The following is a 16,764-nucleotide window of genomic DNA, read 5'->3' as shown; positions in this document are numbered from 1 at the left end:
ACTCGATCTCACGACCCTGAGATCGTGATCTGAGCTGAACTCAAGAGTCGGATGCTTAACTGACTGAGCCACCCGTGTGCTCCCCATTGCTTGTTGTTTGGCTGCTTTTCTTCCTGGTTTGTAGGTGTTTTTCATACTTTCATTTGGGTCAATGTGGTTTCCAGTATTCTTTCCCAACCTGTGTGGCTCGCGTTGTACTCTCTAAATAGGGTCTTTGCATGAATAGAAGTTGCCAACTTTAAAGAATTCAACTGTATCAGTTTTGGCTTTCACAGCCCATGTCCTACCTTAAAACCACGGAGACTTCTCTTCCATTGTTCTTTCTCGTTGCTTCTGCAACAACTTTGCAAGCCACCGAGAGGCTTAAGCTGAGTCACTACATGCAAAGCACTTAGAACAGTGCTGGTCCCTAGCACCACACGAGTGCTGGGAATTCCTGGTGTTCTCAACGCCTTTCCAGTTTGCCTTTCTCATTTGGGGTTCTCTGATGCCTTAGAGTAGATTTTCATGTATGGTGTGAGGTAGGAGGCTCAGTATTTTTCCCTCCATGGTTACCCCCCGGCCTTGTTTGTTGAAATGGCCATCCAATTGCATGGCTCGGTAGTACCATCACTGTTAAAAGGGCATCCACGTATGTCAGGGTCTGGGGTGTGCCAGGGGAGTAGTCTGAGCAGTGTCCCTCTGGTCTGCTGGCCCGTGAGCTGGAGAGCAGGGGCCCTACCTCACTCACCCCTGCTCTGCCCCTCCCCGCAGATGGCCTGGCATGGCTGCGGGACGCTGGGTCTGTGTTGAGTGAGAATGAAAGTCCTTCTCCCATCTCCCCCGGCCTGGAGTCTTCAAGCCTCTCACCCAGCAGCCAGCGAATGGGGGGAGGGGTGTGTGGAAGCTACTGCTTCCTCTTCTGGGGGCAGGAGGTGTTCTTTGGAAACCCCCGAACATGTTGGGGTGTCTGGCTGGCGTGGGAAGGACCTAGCTGGACCAGAGTGACCGTGGCTGGCCACTTGCCAGGTGTCAGCTCCTCTGCCCAGTGCAGAACTGTGTATGGTAGAGGAGAACAGGCAAGGGCGAGCGGGGCCCCGCTGACATGAGTGGGGGGGCACAGACTGGGCTGTGCCAGAATGTAAGGAGGGGCCCCACAGGGAAATGCTGGCATCTCAGGGTCTGGGTGTCTCTTCCAGAATTCAAAGGGCTTGGACTTTTCAGTGATATCCTCCGGACTCCCTCTGGAGGCCTCCTGACCTGCCACTTGCTCGCTTCCTGACCTCTGTCTGTGCCACTCCCAGCATTGCCACACGCCAGCCAGCCCGGACTGTCTCTCTACCTCAGCCTGCCCTGTCCTGGCCTGTCCTTGCAGTTCCTCCAGCCAGCAACACCCCTCTCCTGGTACTTGCCACAGCTGGCTCTTTCTCATCCTGCAGCTCAGCGTGCCTCCTTGGTGCAGCCCCTGACCCCTCTGTTAAGACCTACCATTGTTTTGGCTTCTTTGTTTACTTGTTTATTGCCAGTCTCAAGTGCCATGGTGACGAGGACTCGCCTGTGTCAGCATTCTGGCCCCAGTGCCTACCGTAGTACCTGCCACACAGAGGGCGCCCGGCAATTGTGCAATGCACGAGTGAGTGGCTGTGTGCAGAGAAGGGGTGATTCGACCCATGACTCACCGTGTGACCTCAGCAGGCCACCACCCCTCTCTGAACGTGGTTTTCCTAATTGCACCATGAGATGAAATTCAGCATCCTCCTAGCACCACCGGGGCAAGTATCTTTTGAAGAGTGGCAAGTACTGCTCACCACTGCACTGGGTGTCTGACAAGCTTGAGAATCCAACACCAACCTACCCCCTTGGATAAAGTCAAGAAGTGATCACTCACGGGGGTGTCGCCACAAGTGTGGCAAAGAAAACCTATGAGGTGTTTGTTCATAGATGATGCCAAATCTGGTCATGTCAATCTTGTTTTTCCACAGCTGAGTGTACACACATAAACCCTTAAAAAATACTCAAAGGTCCTGGGGCACCTGGGTGGCTCAGTCGAGTATCTACCTCTTGGTTTTGGCTCAGGTTGTAATCTCAGGATGCTGAGATTGAGCCTCGAGTCCAGCTCTGCGCTCAGTGCAGAATCTGCTTGAGATTCTCTCCCTCTCCTTCTGCCCTTCCCCCCATTTGTAGGTGTGGTCTATAAATGAATGAATGAATGAATGAATGAATGAATAAATAAATAAATAAAAATCTTAAAAAAGAAAACCCAAACAACTCTCAAAGGTTCTGCTACCATACGATCCAGCAATTCCATTTCTGGGTATTTATCTGAAGACAATTAAAACACTAACTTGAGGGGATCCCTGAGTGGCTCAATGGTTTAGCGCCTGCCTTCAGCCCAGGGCATGATCCTGGAGTCCCGGGATTGGGCTCCTTGCAGGGAGCCTGCTTTTCTCTCTGCCTGTGTCTCTGCCTCTCTCTCTGTCTCTCATGAATAAATAAATAAAATCTTAAAAAATAAAAATAAAAAATAAAACACTAGCTTGAAAAAAGATCTGTGTCTCCATGTTCCCTGCAGCATTATTTACGACAGCCAAGACATGGAAACAACCTAAGTATCCATGGATGGATGAATAAAGAAAATGTGGTATCTACATACAGTACAATATTATTCAGTCACAAAGAAGAATGAAATCTTGCCATTTGCAGCAACATGAGTGGATCCTTCACATACAACATGGAATAGCTCAGCCAAACACTGCACTATCTCTCTTATATGTGGAATTATCGAGAAAAAAAAGCTCATAGATACAGAGAATGAACTGGTGGTCACCAGAACCAGAAGTTGGGTGGGTGAAATGAGTGAAGGGGGTCAAAAGGTACTAACTACCAGTTATAAAAGAAATATATCATGAAGATATAAAGCATAGCATGGTGACTTCTGTTAATAATACTGTATTATATATTGGAAAGTTGTTAAAAGAGTATATCTTAAAAGTTCTCATCACAAGAAAAACAAATCTTTGGCCATTTTTCATGACTAGATTTATCGCAGTGATCATTTCACAATATATATACAAACACTGAATCATTATATTGTGCACTTGAACCTAATATTATCATAAAAATTATTTTAAAAAATCCTTGAAGGTTAATACTGTGGGATTTTAAAGTTTGTTTGTTTATTTACTTACTTATGTAATCTCTACACTCAACATGGGGCTAGAACTCACCACCAGGAGATCAAGAGTCACATGCTCCTCTGACTGAGCCAGCTAGACACCCCAATACTGTGGGATTTTAAATTTTTTTTTTTATTTTTTTTTTATTTATTTATGATAGTCACAGAGAGAGAGAGAGAGAGAGAGAGAGAGGCAGAGACACAGGCAGAGGGAGAAGCAGGCTCCATGCACCGGGAGCCTGACGTGGGATTCGATCCCGGGTCTCCAGGATCGCGCCCTGGGCCGAAGGCAGGCGCCAAACCGCTGCGCCACCCAGGGATCCCTACTGTGGGATTTTAAAATTGGGGCTACAGACAGAATGCATCAGGGAGGCACTGCTGTGGTTGTCCTGAGACATAACAGGTCATAAAGATCCACACCTATACTTACTTTCAAGAGTTTTTTATTTTAGCTCTTACATTTAGGTCTTTGATCCACTTTGAATTAATTTTTGTATAGATGAGGTGGGGGACCAAATTCATTCTCATGCATGTGGCTGTCCAATTTTCCCAGCACCATTTGTTGAAAAAATTACTTTCCTCCCTTACCCTGTCTTGGCATTCTTGTGGAAAAGCAACTTACTTTTAAAATTTAGCCATATATTATGGTGTCTTGCCATGCTGAAAAGCGTACCTCTGTAGCATCCTTTAAAAATAAATTTCTATTGAAATATAACAAGCGTAAAGGAAAATGCAAATGTCATAAGTGTTTAGCTTGATCAGTTTTCACAAGGTAGTCACATTCATGTAACTGCCACTCAGATAAAAAAAAAAAAAATAGAACATTTACTAGCACCGCAGAAATCCCCTTTGTCCCCTTTCCTGGTCACTACCTCCAACTTCTTCCTTAGTTGTAACCCCTGTCCTGGCTCCTATCACTGTAACTTAGTTTTTCCTGCTTTTGAACTTTATATAAATGATATTCGACAGTATAATACTTCTGCATCTAGATCCTTTCACCCAACATGATGTTTATGAGGCTGCAGCTCTTGTGGTCTACAGTAGCTCAATCACTTTCCTTGGTTATTAGAATATAGCATTATTTTTGCTACATTCACGTAACAGATATTTACTGCACGCCAGGTCCTATTCTAGACCCTGGGACAAGACAGGAACCAAGACAGAAAGGTTTCTGTTACTTTGCAGTTTATATTCTTTTGGGTGAGAGACTAATAGCAAAGACAATAAATAAGGAAATATATTCCATAGGTTGTATACAGATAAGTGTGCTGGAGAAAAATATAAAATAAAGCAGGGAAAAGGATGTGGGGGGAGGGGTTGCCACTGTGCATAAGACTGGCAGGGAAGGCCTCACTGAGAAAGTTACATTTAAGCAAAGGCCTGAAAGAGGTGAAGAAGGGAGCTATGTAGATTTCTAGAAGAAAAGCATTCCAGGCAGAAGGGACAGCAAACAAGAAGGCCCGGCAGTGGCAGCAGGCCTGACATGTTCCAGGAACAGCCAGAAGACAAGTGTGGCTGGAGCAGAATGAATGAGGGGGTAGTTCAATTAGGGCTCTAGGTGCAAACATCAACTGTAAGGACCTCCACTGGGCTTTTACTTTGAGATGGGTCTCATCAGACAGGTTTCAGCAGAGGAGGAGTAATACAATCTCACTTTTTTTTTTTTTTTTTTTTAAACAGACCCACTGCAGCTACTGTGTTGAAGGAAGACTGTAGCTGGAATCATGGAGAATGCCTGGAAACTCTTGCCATAACCCAGGCGAGAGATGATGGTGATTTGCACCCAGGTGGTCATGGTGGATATAGTTAAGAAGTGACTGCATTCTGGATCTGTATTGAAGGTCAAGCTGGAAAATGTGCTCCCAGGTTGGATATAGGGTGTAAGAGAAGATGAGTCAGTTCACTTCCAGGTTTAGTTACTCTGGCAATGTTCCTAAGTAATCTGCTATTAGCTGGCATTAGGCTCCCAGCTTTTCACTCTTACAGATAAGATAGTGGTGAACAGTCCTGTAGATAGATCTGTGCACCACCTGGAATGATCTCCCCGGGGTAGATACAGTTCTTTTAACTCAGCATTCCCCAACCTGGGCTACTGTGCACCATCAGTGCAGGTATTTACCTGGAGGCAAGGCGGGTAGTGGTGAGAGCCAGAACTTTGGTGCCGGATGCCTGAGGGCAAATCCTGGCTCTGCTGTCACTAGATAGATAACTTTTTCTGTGCCTCAGTTTCATCTATAAATTTTAAATAATGATAGCCAATGCCCTGTAGCTGAGATTAATTGGGCAAATGTAGGTAAAACCTGGCACATAATAAGCATCACGTAAAAATGTCAGTTATTTTCCTTTACATGAAAAAATTTCCAAATACCAGTGTTTTAGAAGGAACATTTCTATTAATACCTTCAGTGGAAAACCGGTGTCACTTGCTCAGGAGAATTGGAAACCATAAAATAAAATAAATTTAGCTTAATGGAAACAAAACAGTGCTGTTAGATTCTAGTTAGACACTGCGGCAGAGCCAAGTAGACCCGGCAGTGTTAGAGAGAGGCTCAAGGCCCATTAGTTCCACACAGAGAGGGCTTGCTTCAACTTAAACAGAAGGCTTGCAAGAAAAAGGAAAAAAAGAGGAACTTTAAACGCCCTGTCCACTCTCACCAAATATGAAACCCATCACACTCTGGAAAACACTGTTCTGGGACTTCACAGTATTAAGGCCTTAGATGACTATGGACTTACTGCTGTCAGAGGGCCCAGGGTTAACACCTGCTCCCACAGCTTTCTTAGCTTTTCCTTCCACAGGACGTCTGGGGCGTGTGTGTCTCCAGCGGGGGGCTTGCCCTGAGAGACTCTCTGGTTCCCTCCACCAGAAAGGTGGCTCGTTAAAAGTGGGTCACACTTGGCCCAGGTCCTATTAGCGGGCCTCCCGGGCCTGTGCCTGCCCGTCCTAACCAGGCTCCTCGGCTGCCCAGGTGCGGGCGAGGGTAGGGCGCCCTGACCCGGGGCGTGAGGCCCGCTGCGCAGGGGCGGGGCGCCCGGGCCGGAGGGGCGTGGCCCGCCAGGCTGGGGAGGGTGGGCACAGCGCGGGGCGCCCGGGCCGAGGTTTGGGGCCCACTGGGTGGGCAGGGCGCGGGGGCGGGGCGCCCGGGCCGGAGGGGCGTGGCCCGCTGGGCGGGGTGGGTGGGCGCGGTGCGCGGGCGGGGCTGAGGCCCACGCGGGGGTGCGTGGGCGCGCAGAGCGCGGGGGCGGGGCGCCCGGGCCGGAGGGGCGGGGTCTGAGCGGATTCTGAGTGAGAGTCGGAGCCAGGATATTTGGGGCCAGACGGAGCGGAGGAATTGGGGCGCAATTGACTGTGCGGTGAGTGCCCTCCTGTACCCAGCACGGGGGCCGGGGAGGGCCTAGGCGCCGAGGGGAGCTGCCCCCCCCCCCCGCCCCAGTCCCAGACACTTGGCTTTGGAGCCGTCCCGGGCGCCGGGCTTGGGGGAGGGGATCCCTTGGTTTTCCCTTTGGGAGTCCCGGGGTCTAAATAGAAGGTAGTAGGAAAGGGGGGCGGGAGCCGCGAGGTAGCGGACCCCCTCCTCCCGCGGGCAGGGGCTACAGAGGAGATTTAGGGGTGTGAGCAGAACTTCCTGCCCTCTGCCCCCCAGCCTTTGAGGTTTGGAGAGAGGTGATCCCGACGGATTTGGAGGGAGAGGCTGAAGGATGAGAAGTCCTGAGGCACGAGGCTGGCCTGGGAATGAGAATTCAGTTCTTAGAGGAGGCTGCACTCAGTCGAGGCTCCTCCTCTCTCTGGGCCTCAGTTTCCCCGTCTTCATCATGCCTGCAAATGGGGGGGGAATAGGCGAGAGAGTGCGTGGATGATCTCTAACCCTGTTAAGACTTAGGGGGACCTCCTGCGTCCTTCCCTCCCTTGGTGGGTATCCCCGTCCCTTCCCACACTGGCCAACACCAGGGCCTGCCCAGCCGCGCATTCGCTGTGCCTTCTTCCCTCGCCTTTGGTCCTCCTGTTGAGGAGCAGCCATCTGGTCCTATTTGCTTTCTAGAAAACTAAAAAGCCTCCCCGAATCTTCCTCTCCCACGGGGGCCTCCTGGCTGTATGCCTGCTCTTGCTTCTCCCTTGTGTGGCATCAGTCTCCCTCTGGGCTGTTCTTGTCTCCATGTCCCCTGTCCCCTTGGTGAAGACCAGAGTGACACTCCCATTGCCTCTGTTCTCCTGTCCCAATCTCTCTGCCTCTTAAGTTTGTTCGTTGCTCAGATCCCCTTTGCCGGTCAGGGATCTGAGGCTGGAGGGGACCCTATCCAGTCCACCCACCTCCCACCTGGTGCAGGATCCCTCTGCTGCGTATATATGCTCGGTGATGGTGACTTACAGGGTACCTGTTCATTGTCCTGCAGCTCGTCACATTCATCTAAAATCAGCAGCTTGCAGATTTCCACTACTCTGTTCCACTGCTCTGTTCTGCCTTCTGGAGCCATGCAGAGTAAATTTATTCTTTTATTCATTCAAATGATCTTTATCGATACACTAGTTGAGAGACATCAGGCTATAGTAATAAATAATTAGACAAAACTTCCTGCCTTAATGGAGTTCATATGCTAGGCAGGAATAGGACAGCAATCAAATTTAAAGTATACACATGATCTCTCAGGCAGTGAGAAATTCTGTGGAGAAGAACAAAGCAGGAAAGGAGGGTGAGGGCTGGGGTTGGGTATTGCAGTTTTATATAGCATGGTCAGGGAGGGCCTCTTGGAGGTGGTGACAACTGAACAAAGCCTTGGAGGAGGTGAAAAGTAAGTTATGTGAGTATCTGAGGGGAAGGACAGTGCATCCCTAGAGGGAAGAGCACAGAGCATGTACAAAGGCCCTCAGGCAGGGGCATGCCTGGTGGGAGCAGGTCCAGCTTGTTCTGGGAACAAGGAGGAGGTCTGTGTAGCTGGAGCAGGGTGGATGAGGAGCCCATGAAGGGTTAGTAGGAGATGAGTGCAGAGAGGTAAGGGGTGGGAAGGTGGGGATCCATTGCATGGGGCCTTGAAGGTGGCTGTGAGGACTTGGCTTTGTACTCTGAGTGCAGTGAGAGCCACTGAGGAGTTTGAAGAGAGGAGTCACCTGCTCTGACTCAGGAGTTAGCTGACGAAGTCACACTGTAGGGAGGTCAGGGCAGAAGGTGGCGGGGGGCAGAGATGGGGTCACTGTTGTCATTCTGAGGAGGGACCCTGGGAGCTTGCACCCATGGCATAGAGGCTGTGGGAAAATATCGGATTTTCCGATTTGGGGTGTAATTTGAAGGTAGGGTTGGGAGGATTTGGATATGAGAGGTGGAGTCAGGGATGACTTTGAAGGTTTTTGGCCTGAGACTCTGAAAGTTTGGAGCTGGCCTCTCCTGAAATGGGAGCTGTTAGGGGGAAGATCTGGACTGCTGGTTTATGCTTGTTATGTTTGAGTGCCCATTAGGTGTCCACAGGAAGATGCCTAGTAAGCAGTTGGGAAAGTTTAGTGGGGAGGTTGGAGCAGGAAGTAAAATTTGGGGCTGGCATTTAGAGCTGTAAGAGCAGGTGGACTCCCTTAGGGGAGAGGGTGGTATGGAGGAGAGAGACCCAACCCAGGAGCTCTGTGGCTCCCAGCATCAGGAACCAGCCAAGGAGACAGAAGGAGCAGCCCCTGGGATGGGCGGAGGAATCAGAGTTGGGGTGCCCCCTACGGCAGTGAGGGGAGTGGTTCGGGGGGGGGGGGAGCCGTTCTAAGAGAAGTTTTTGGCAGACCCAGCTAGTCCTGGGCTGAGAACCCAGCTGAGATAAGTGCAGTATGGGGGACCCCCCAGGGGGACACGCCTGGAGGGGATGGCAGGGAGGAATTGAGGAGTCCTGCCATGAAGGCAGTCAGAGAATTGGAGTTGGAGCTGCCAGAGGAAGAGAGGGCTCTGCTCTCCTGATGGAGACAGTCCAGTCTGTGTGCTGGTGGGAAACGGTCTCCCAGAGAAAAGCTCAGGGAAGGAGGGGGAATGGAAGAGGCACAGGGATGGATCCAGTGCCTGGGCTCTGGAGTAAGGGAGGGCCCATGTGGGTTGCCCCCTTCCACTTGACTCTGTTTCATGCTTCATTCTTGGCATAGGCTTCACCTTCCTCAAGGAGAGAAGGCTGTGTGGACTCCAAAGTTGTAACTCAAGTAGAGAAGAAGACAGTGGATATGGACTGATTTAGTCAATCTGAAGAGGGGAGATCTGAACAGGTGATAAGGGGGCAGGAAGCAGGATTTTAGAGACAACATTTATGAAATAGGGGATGATTGGTCATCTGTTTTCTCTCATTCCCAATTGAAGCTATAGCAGGAGAAACTTAAGTTAGACATGATGAAGGACTTCCCAAGCTGTTTGTTTGAAGACCGCAGCGAGGCCAGGTTCTCCCCCTGGGTGTTTAGACTAAGAAAGGATAATGCCAGCTCAGAGACAGGGGTCAGACCAACTTTGTCCTTGAGGATTTTTCCTGCTCTGAGGTTTCTGGAAGGAGGCCAGGGGAAGAGCTGGGACTTTCCAGCTGCTGGTGGGGGGACAGAGCACCAACCCTTAAGGCTCCACAGATCCTTGATGTCACTTGTTGGGTGTGTGTGGCTCGAGCATGTGTCGGCTACTCTAGACTCGGTGTGTTTGGGAAGGGCCCCTCCTTACTCACAGTGTGGCCCCTTGTGGGTGAGCACAGCTGAGGGCATGTCTCAGGTCCAGGGCGTCTCTCGGTGCAGGTCACAGTGATGCACCAGGCTTTGCACCAGAACTGATGAAAATTTCCTAGTTCTGCACAGTAGCTTGGCCAACTCTGGCTTCCAGACCATCCTTTGGGGACTTCCCCGGAAGGTGGAGCCTGTGGGCAAACCTAGACCTGCCAGTCCCGTGCCTCTCGGCCTTTGCCGTCCTGCTCAAGGCCTGCCCACAGGTGACTTGGCTGTGCCTCCCCCACTCCAGCCTAATGATCTTTGCAGGGGGAGAGGGTGGTCTAGGTTCTCCCTAGAGAGGGGGCAGCGGTCCATCCTCAGGCATCCTCTGGGTGAGAGGTGTAGGTGTTGTGTAGTCTCATGCTAACTTCGGCCACACACATGCCCTCCAGGCTTTGGGTCAGAGGGAGAGCGCCCACCTCATATCTGGGCTGTTCCCAGAGGGAGGGGCTGGTGGCTCTTTTCCCCAGGTCCTGGGTGGGGATTGCAGGGGGGCTGGGGTTTCCAGAGCCAAGAGCCATGCCAGGGCCAAGTCCAGAGCTTTCCTACCTGTTCTCTCCTCTCCCCCTCCCCATATCTACCCTCCTGACTCCTCTGCCTGACAGTGGGCACAGGGCGGAGGCCTGCTTGGCCAGAGAGAACTGCCTTAGAGCAGCCTCTGCATCGGGGATGCCCTCATAAGCTGCCTGACATACAGGCGACCTTGCCTTGCCTTTGTCTCCTCACCTGGCCAGCCCAAGGCTTCCATCCTGAGTGCTGGCAGCAGTCTGAGTCGGAGATGTCTCCTTTCACTTCCTTTGGCTGGCACATGAGGGCAGGCACAGAATGTTCTAGCCCCTCCCTTTCCTTGGTGGATTTTTGATTCATGAGCATTCCCACCATGCCTCCCTGAGGCTCAGCCCTGTGCCAAGCTTAGGGATGCCAGGATGAGTAAGACCCAGGCTTCTACTTGGGCCAAGAAGGGGGAGAGACACATAAACAGCAAATAGGAGAGATGCAAAATCTCCAAGCGCCTTGGCATCTGCTCCCTTGAGTATTTCAGTGTGTCCGTATTTTATAAAAAGAAGGAGGTGTTCCTCTTTTTTTTTTTTTCCTTTTTGCTTTCACTTTCTCTGGGCACTGCACTTGTTCACCTCCCTGGGTCCTATGACAGTTGCAGAAGGGACTCTGCTGAGAGATTTTCTGTCCTGCTTGGGGACCCTCCTGGGGCTTCGAGCTTGCAGAAATCCCTTCCCCTCAAACTCCCAGAGCCCAGAGTCTGAAAGCTGAGCCTAGAGCAAGCCAATGACAGAGGTGACAGCATGTAAGCTCTAGTGGTGAGGGAGTGAGAGGGAAGTGTGGGCCTGGGGGCTGTTGGGAAGGAGGTAGTGACAATTGGGGTCTGTGCTCCCTTGAGCTTTGAAATGACTTAGGGTGCACTCTGATTTTTGCTTCACCTGGGTTGACATCTTTATAGCAATGATCTGGTCTGCCCTTGGGGGTCGCAGGGGGTTACCCTAGCAGGCATGGGCTTGGGGCCCCTGTGGGGGAACCCAAATATGGGGGAATTACGGGCATGCATTCTGGAATCGCACTGCTTGGGCTCAAACCCCGGCTCCACCTCATCTGGCTGAGAACCCTTGTACAAGTCACTTGGCCTCTCTGTGCCTTGGTTTCTTCATCTGTAAAATGGGACTGACCTAGTACCTATTTCAGAGTGGTTGGGAGGGTTGAATGAATTCTCATGTGGAAGCACTTAGAATGGGGCCAGCACGTTGCAGATGCTTCAGCTGTTACAGGAAAGCACATGGCCATCAGCCTGAATCTAACCAGCAGTGGGGAGCCCTCTCATGAGGTCCCAAAGAGAGTTAGTTTCCAGATCCTTTGGGAGACACTGCCCCGACTATCAGCTCAAGCCTTACTAATAAGCCTTTGTAAGCCAGGGATGAAGTGCGGATGTGGAAACCAGGAGCCTTGATTGAATTCCTGGCCACTTCAAACTCTCTGTGGGAGCTCAAGCCAATTTCTTTCTTTCTTTTTTTTTTTTTTTTTTTTTAAGATTTTATTTATTTATTGAGACACAGAGAGAGTCAGAGACACAGGCAGAGGGAGAAGCAGGCTCCATGCAGGAAGCCCGACGCAGGACTCGATCCCGAGTCCCCAGGATCACGCCCGGGGCTGCAGGCGGCGCTAAACCGCTGCACCACCGGGGCTGTCCCCGAGCCAATTTCTTGCCTTCTGTGGGCCTCAGTCTGAACATCATACAATGAGGAGCTTGGACTGGGGAATGTCCCAGTAGATCCATGGCCTCTTCAGACTTGGGGTGGGGCTGACTTGTTACTCACCCCCCTCCACTGCCCCTGCCTGCTTTCACTTTCTCTGGGCACTGCACTCATCTACCTCCCTGGGTCCTCCCTGGGTCCGGCACTGACCACACTCTCCTCCCCAGGTTATGAAATGTGCACACAGGAGGCTTTCCAAACTCAGAGGAGCCAGCTGGTGGGGCTCCTGGTCTCGGGGTCCCTGGAGGGCTTCGAGAGCATCCTGGACTGGCTGCTTTCCTGGGAAGTCCTCTCCTGGGAAGACTACGAGGGCCTCAGCCTCCTGGGGCAGCCCCTCTCCTACTTGGCCAGGCGCCTCCTGGACACCGTCTGGAATAAGGGCACTTGGGGCTGTGAACAGCTGGTCGCAGCTGTCCGGGAGGCCCAGACTGACTGCCAGGCTCTAGAGCTTTCCAGCTGCTGGGACCCCCACTCGCCCCACCCAGCCCGTGACCTGCAGAGTCACCGGCCAGCCATCGTCAGGAGACTCTACAGCCACGTGGAGGATGTGCTGAATCTGGCGTGGGAGCAGGGTTTCATCAGCCAGTACGAACGTGATGAAATCAGGTTGCCCATCTTCACATCCTCCCAGCGGGTAAGGCACTTCTGTCTTGGGTAATCAGAATTCACGGGAAAAAGGTGCTTAGTCACCAAGACTGGTTTGTTTTTGGGGAGTCAGCCCCATGGGGAGACAGAGGTGATGGCATTCCCCCTAACAAGATAACTGGCAGATACAAGTTGTTCAGGGTCTGCTCTCTGTGACTTTGGGGCTTCTCTATGGAAAATCTCCCTCCTTAATGTCCCCTGTCTCTTTTTCTCATCTGTGAAACATCAGTAAGGTTCTTGGGAGGAGTCAGGGGGTTGATTCATGTAAAACAACAGTGTCTAGCACAGAGGAACCACTCGTTCACATTCCCATTGGCCACCATCAGTTGTGTTATCAATGATATTCTGTATTTGTATGCTTTTTGGCGTCTTAAATTAACAGCTCAACAGATTAAATTGTATTTGTATTCCGTAAATAATTATTACATTGTTTTTATTTTTATTTTTTTTCTTTTTTTAAAGATTTTATTTATTTATTAGAACACACACACACACACAGAGAGAGAGAGAGAGCGAGAGAGAGAGAGAGGCAGAGGGAGAAGCAGGCTCCATGCAGGGAGCCTGACGTGGGACTCGATCCCAAGTCTCCAGGATAACACCCTGGGCTGAACCCAGGCTAAACCGTTGAGCCACCAGGGCTGCCCTATTACATTGTTTTTAATAGATAACTTAACATTTATTTATTAATCATTAATAATTAGTATACCATGAACTAATGTTTAAATGTATGTCTTGGATTTTTGATACGAACTTGGATTGGCTCATAGACATTTCAGAGTTGGGGTATAACTCCCTCTAAAAATGCCATTCCATGAGACCAGGAAAGTGTCTGTTGGGTGGTTTTGAAACTCTTTATTAATTTTAGCCCAAACAGCCATCCACAGGGCTCTGTGATAAGATGAAACAGTCACTGACATTCCACTTTATATATTGGAGAACTGGTGCCCAGAAAAGTGGTTTGATGGCATGAAAGTGCCCTGTTGGACCCAGTACCTTGACTCATTCACTGTTAATTTATTCATTCATTTATTCAGTCAGAATCTATTTATTTATTTTCATGTTTTTAAAAGAGTATTTATTTGAGAGAGAGAGAGAATAAACAGAAGCAGGGCAGGGGGCAGAGGGAGAAGGAGAAGCAGACTCCCTGCTGAGCAGGGAGCCTGATGTGGAGCTTGATACCAGGACCCTGAGATCATGACCTGAGCTGAAGGAAGATGCTTAACTGACTGAGCCACCCAGGTGCCCGTAGGTCAGAATCTATTGAGATACCTACCGTGTACCAAGCTCTTAAAGTTTCTTGTGCTCAATAAATAGGCACTCAATAAATACTTGTTTTTTGTTTTTTTTTAAGTTAATAAATACTTGTTAATGAAACACATCAGTTATTGAATGAATGAGTGAATGAATGAATTGGAATTAAATGGCAGTGTTAGGATGGGCTGGACTGGGGGACTTTCTAGTTTTTATTTGTCTATTAAAAAATGTATTTGGTGTTTAGGTGAGTCTACCTTGAGACAGAATAAGCTAGTGTGTCCTCAAGGCTGTTTTAAAGCTGACTCGAGGTGGTTGGGTATTTATAGAGCACACGTGATGTGGTCCCCTTTGTTACTCATTAGTGCACAGGAAGCTTACAGTTCTACCCTGAGCACCAGCTCCTTGAGCCTGGCCCTGTGGGGATTACAGAAAACATACTAGCTGTTACACCTACCCTGATGTCTTTTGTGATCTGTTGTGGAGATCAAATCAGCCCATATGGGAAGGTTAAGGATTGTGTCTTGTCATCTTTGATCAAGTGCTCAACAGTGTGGTCTGGTCTGGATGCTCTGAGCAGTTTAGGGAAGGCAGCCTCAGGCCTAGGGGCGATAGGGCATGCACAGAAGAGGTATTTGGATTAATGAAACAAGAAAATAGAGTAACGCATAGGCCAAAGAAGAAATCATAAAGGAAATCAGAAAATATTCAGAACCAAACAGGAATGAGAATCTGATTTATAAGAATTTATGGCATACAACTAGAGTAGGGAACATAGAGGAAAATTTGTAACCTTAAATACTTATATTAGGAAAGAAGAAAGGTTGCATTTCCATGAGATAAGACTCCATCTTAAGAAAGGGCTGGGTGGGGGGCACCTGGGTGGCTCAGTGGTTGAGCATCTGCCTTCAGCTCAGGGTGTGATCCTGGGTTCCTGGGATCAAGTCCCACATCGGGCTCCCCACGGGGAGCCTGCTTCTCCTTCTGCTTGTATCTCTGCCTCTCTGTGTCTCTCATGAATAAATAAATAAAATCTTAAAAAAAAATAAAGGTCCAGTGGATAGCAGAAGTGCCAATGCCTGGGGCTGTGAGCAGAGCATGTGGTAGGCAGTAGATCTGAAGGTTGCAGGGGTTTACAAAGGGACTGGGCTGGCTGAGGTTTACGTTTTTGGAATCCAGCTGTCTCTGAGCCTTTTTTGAGGTATTGTATGGTTCTCTGGCATCCTGTGGTTCTCTAACTTGATGGCTTTCCTTCAGTGGCTGAATTTCTGATTTAGTGTGGGTGGCCCTTGTGGTATGTCCAACTAACATATCCCCCCAACCCGGAACTGCTTTGTTTGCTCTCATAAACTGACCTTGTAATCTCCTATAAAGAGGTGGTTGTCATGGATTGGAAATTGGGGATTTAAAAATGCTGTGGAATGCAACAAAATGCAAGTTGAAGAACTATATCCCTAAAATCCCCACTGTTGCTATTTACTGAGTGAGTGCCTGCCACATGCCAGGCACTGCCGTAGCCCTTTACAGTTATCTCTAAGCCATACCACGACCTTCTAAGGGTGTAGTGTTGGCTATCCTGTTTCTTAACAATGAACAAACCACCCATCTGGGAGGTGGCCCAGCTAGAGTTTGAATCCAGGCCTGATTGTCTCCAGAGTGAATGAATGATCTTCTCTTTCTGACATGAAATGTGGGGATTCATGTGGCGAACTCTCACAGGTGGTGTAAGGGTTGCTAACAAACCTAAGGCTAATAAAACCAGCTGCCCTTCTGTTTCCTGCACCTGCTGAAGTTGTTAGGGCCAGGTATCAGACTGAATTGCTTGACTCTTCCAATATTCCCTCTAACACCTTTAACTTGGGAAATGTAGCATGCCTGCAGAAAAATGTAAAATTTCCTATGTTGTGGTATAAACATGTTCCCATCACTCACACGAACACATAGAATGTTACTAGTACTTTTCTCCATTGCCACCACTAGCCTGACCTTTGTGTTCAGTCATTTCTTTGCTTCTCATCATAGTTTTACCACCTTATGCAATAATTTTCCAAACAATGTGTTTTGTTTTTAAAAGCTTCTTGCAAGCACTAGCATAATGGTGGCAGGAAAGGGTGGTCCTACCAATCTTTCTTGGATGCAGGCTCTGGGGAGCAGGGAAGCTGAACAGGGCCTCAGGGAGTTGGTCTTGGCTTTACCTTTTGGAGGCTTTATAAGGGCTCATGCTGGGAAGTCAGTGGGCAGGGTTATTGAGTGAGTCCTGAGAAATAGAGTATTCACTATAGCTGGAGGATCTGGTACAGTGAGTATGAGTCAGGGGCCGGATGTCCAGCAGGAATACAGTCAGAGGAAACGGGCCGCTCTGTATATTCAGTTGTAAGCTTGTCAAAGGCTCTCCAAACTCCCAGGAATAGGGCAAGGTCAAACACTTCTGTGGGATGAAATGGGTGTCCTCAGCTGACCTAGGCCACAGGGATTGAGAGAAAGAATGATATTAACCTGTGGTACAGACAAGCCAAATATAGATAAATATTAGAGCCAGGTCTACCTGGATATCTAGGAAATATTTGCCCTTGTCTGAGTCTTGAGTCACTTTGCTCCAGTCCACCTCGACTGACAGCCCTCTTATAATAGAGCAAACATACTGAGATTTCCCTTCATAATCCTTTTTTTTTTTTTCACAAGATTTTATTTATTTGACAGAGAGAACAAGCAGGAGGAGTGGCAGGGAGAGGGAGAAACAGGCTCCCTGCTAA

At 49.4% G+C, this 16,764-nt stretch overlaps 1 protein-coding gene across 6 annotated transcripts in view; it reads left to right on the top strand.

Annotated features, from left to right (window-relative positions):
- Positions 1-6,400: 6,400 nt before the first annotated feature.
- NOD2 (nucleotide binding oligomerization domain containing 2) overlaps positions 6,401-16,764 on the top strand; it is a 36,232-nt gene continuing 25,868 nt past the window's right edge. For 3 of the 6 annotated variants that reach the window (XM_077898464.1, XM_077898463.1, XM_077898462.1), the window contains exons 1-2: positions 6,401-6,508; positions 12,283-12,749. In XM_077898464.1, coding sequence (XP_077754590.1) covers positions 12,291-12,749 — 459 coding nt within the window. In that variant the 5' untranslated portion in view covers positions 6,401-6,508; positions 12,283-12,290. Of the gene's footprint in view, positions 6,509-12,282; positions 12,750-16,764 lie in introns of those variants that run through there. The other 3 variants (XM_077898467.1, XM_077898466.1, XM_077898465.1) reach the window with 3 other exon arrangements.

This window comes from Canis aureus, chromosome 5 (genome assembly GCF_053574225.1).
Source record: "Canis aureus isolate CA01 chromosome 5, VMU_Caureus_v.1.0, whole genome shotgun sequence".
Taxonomy (NCBI): Eukaryota; Metazoa; Chordata; class Mammalia; order Carnivora; family Canidae; genus Canis; species Canis aureus.
This window is presented reverse-complemented; position numbering and strand designations above follow the sequence as displayed.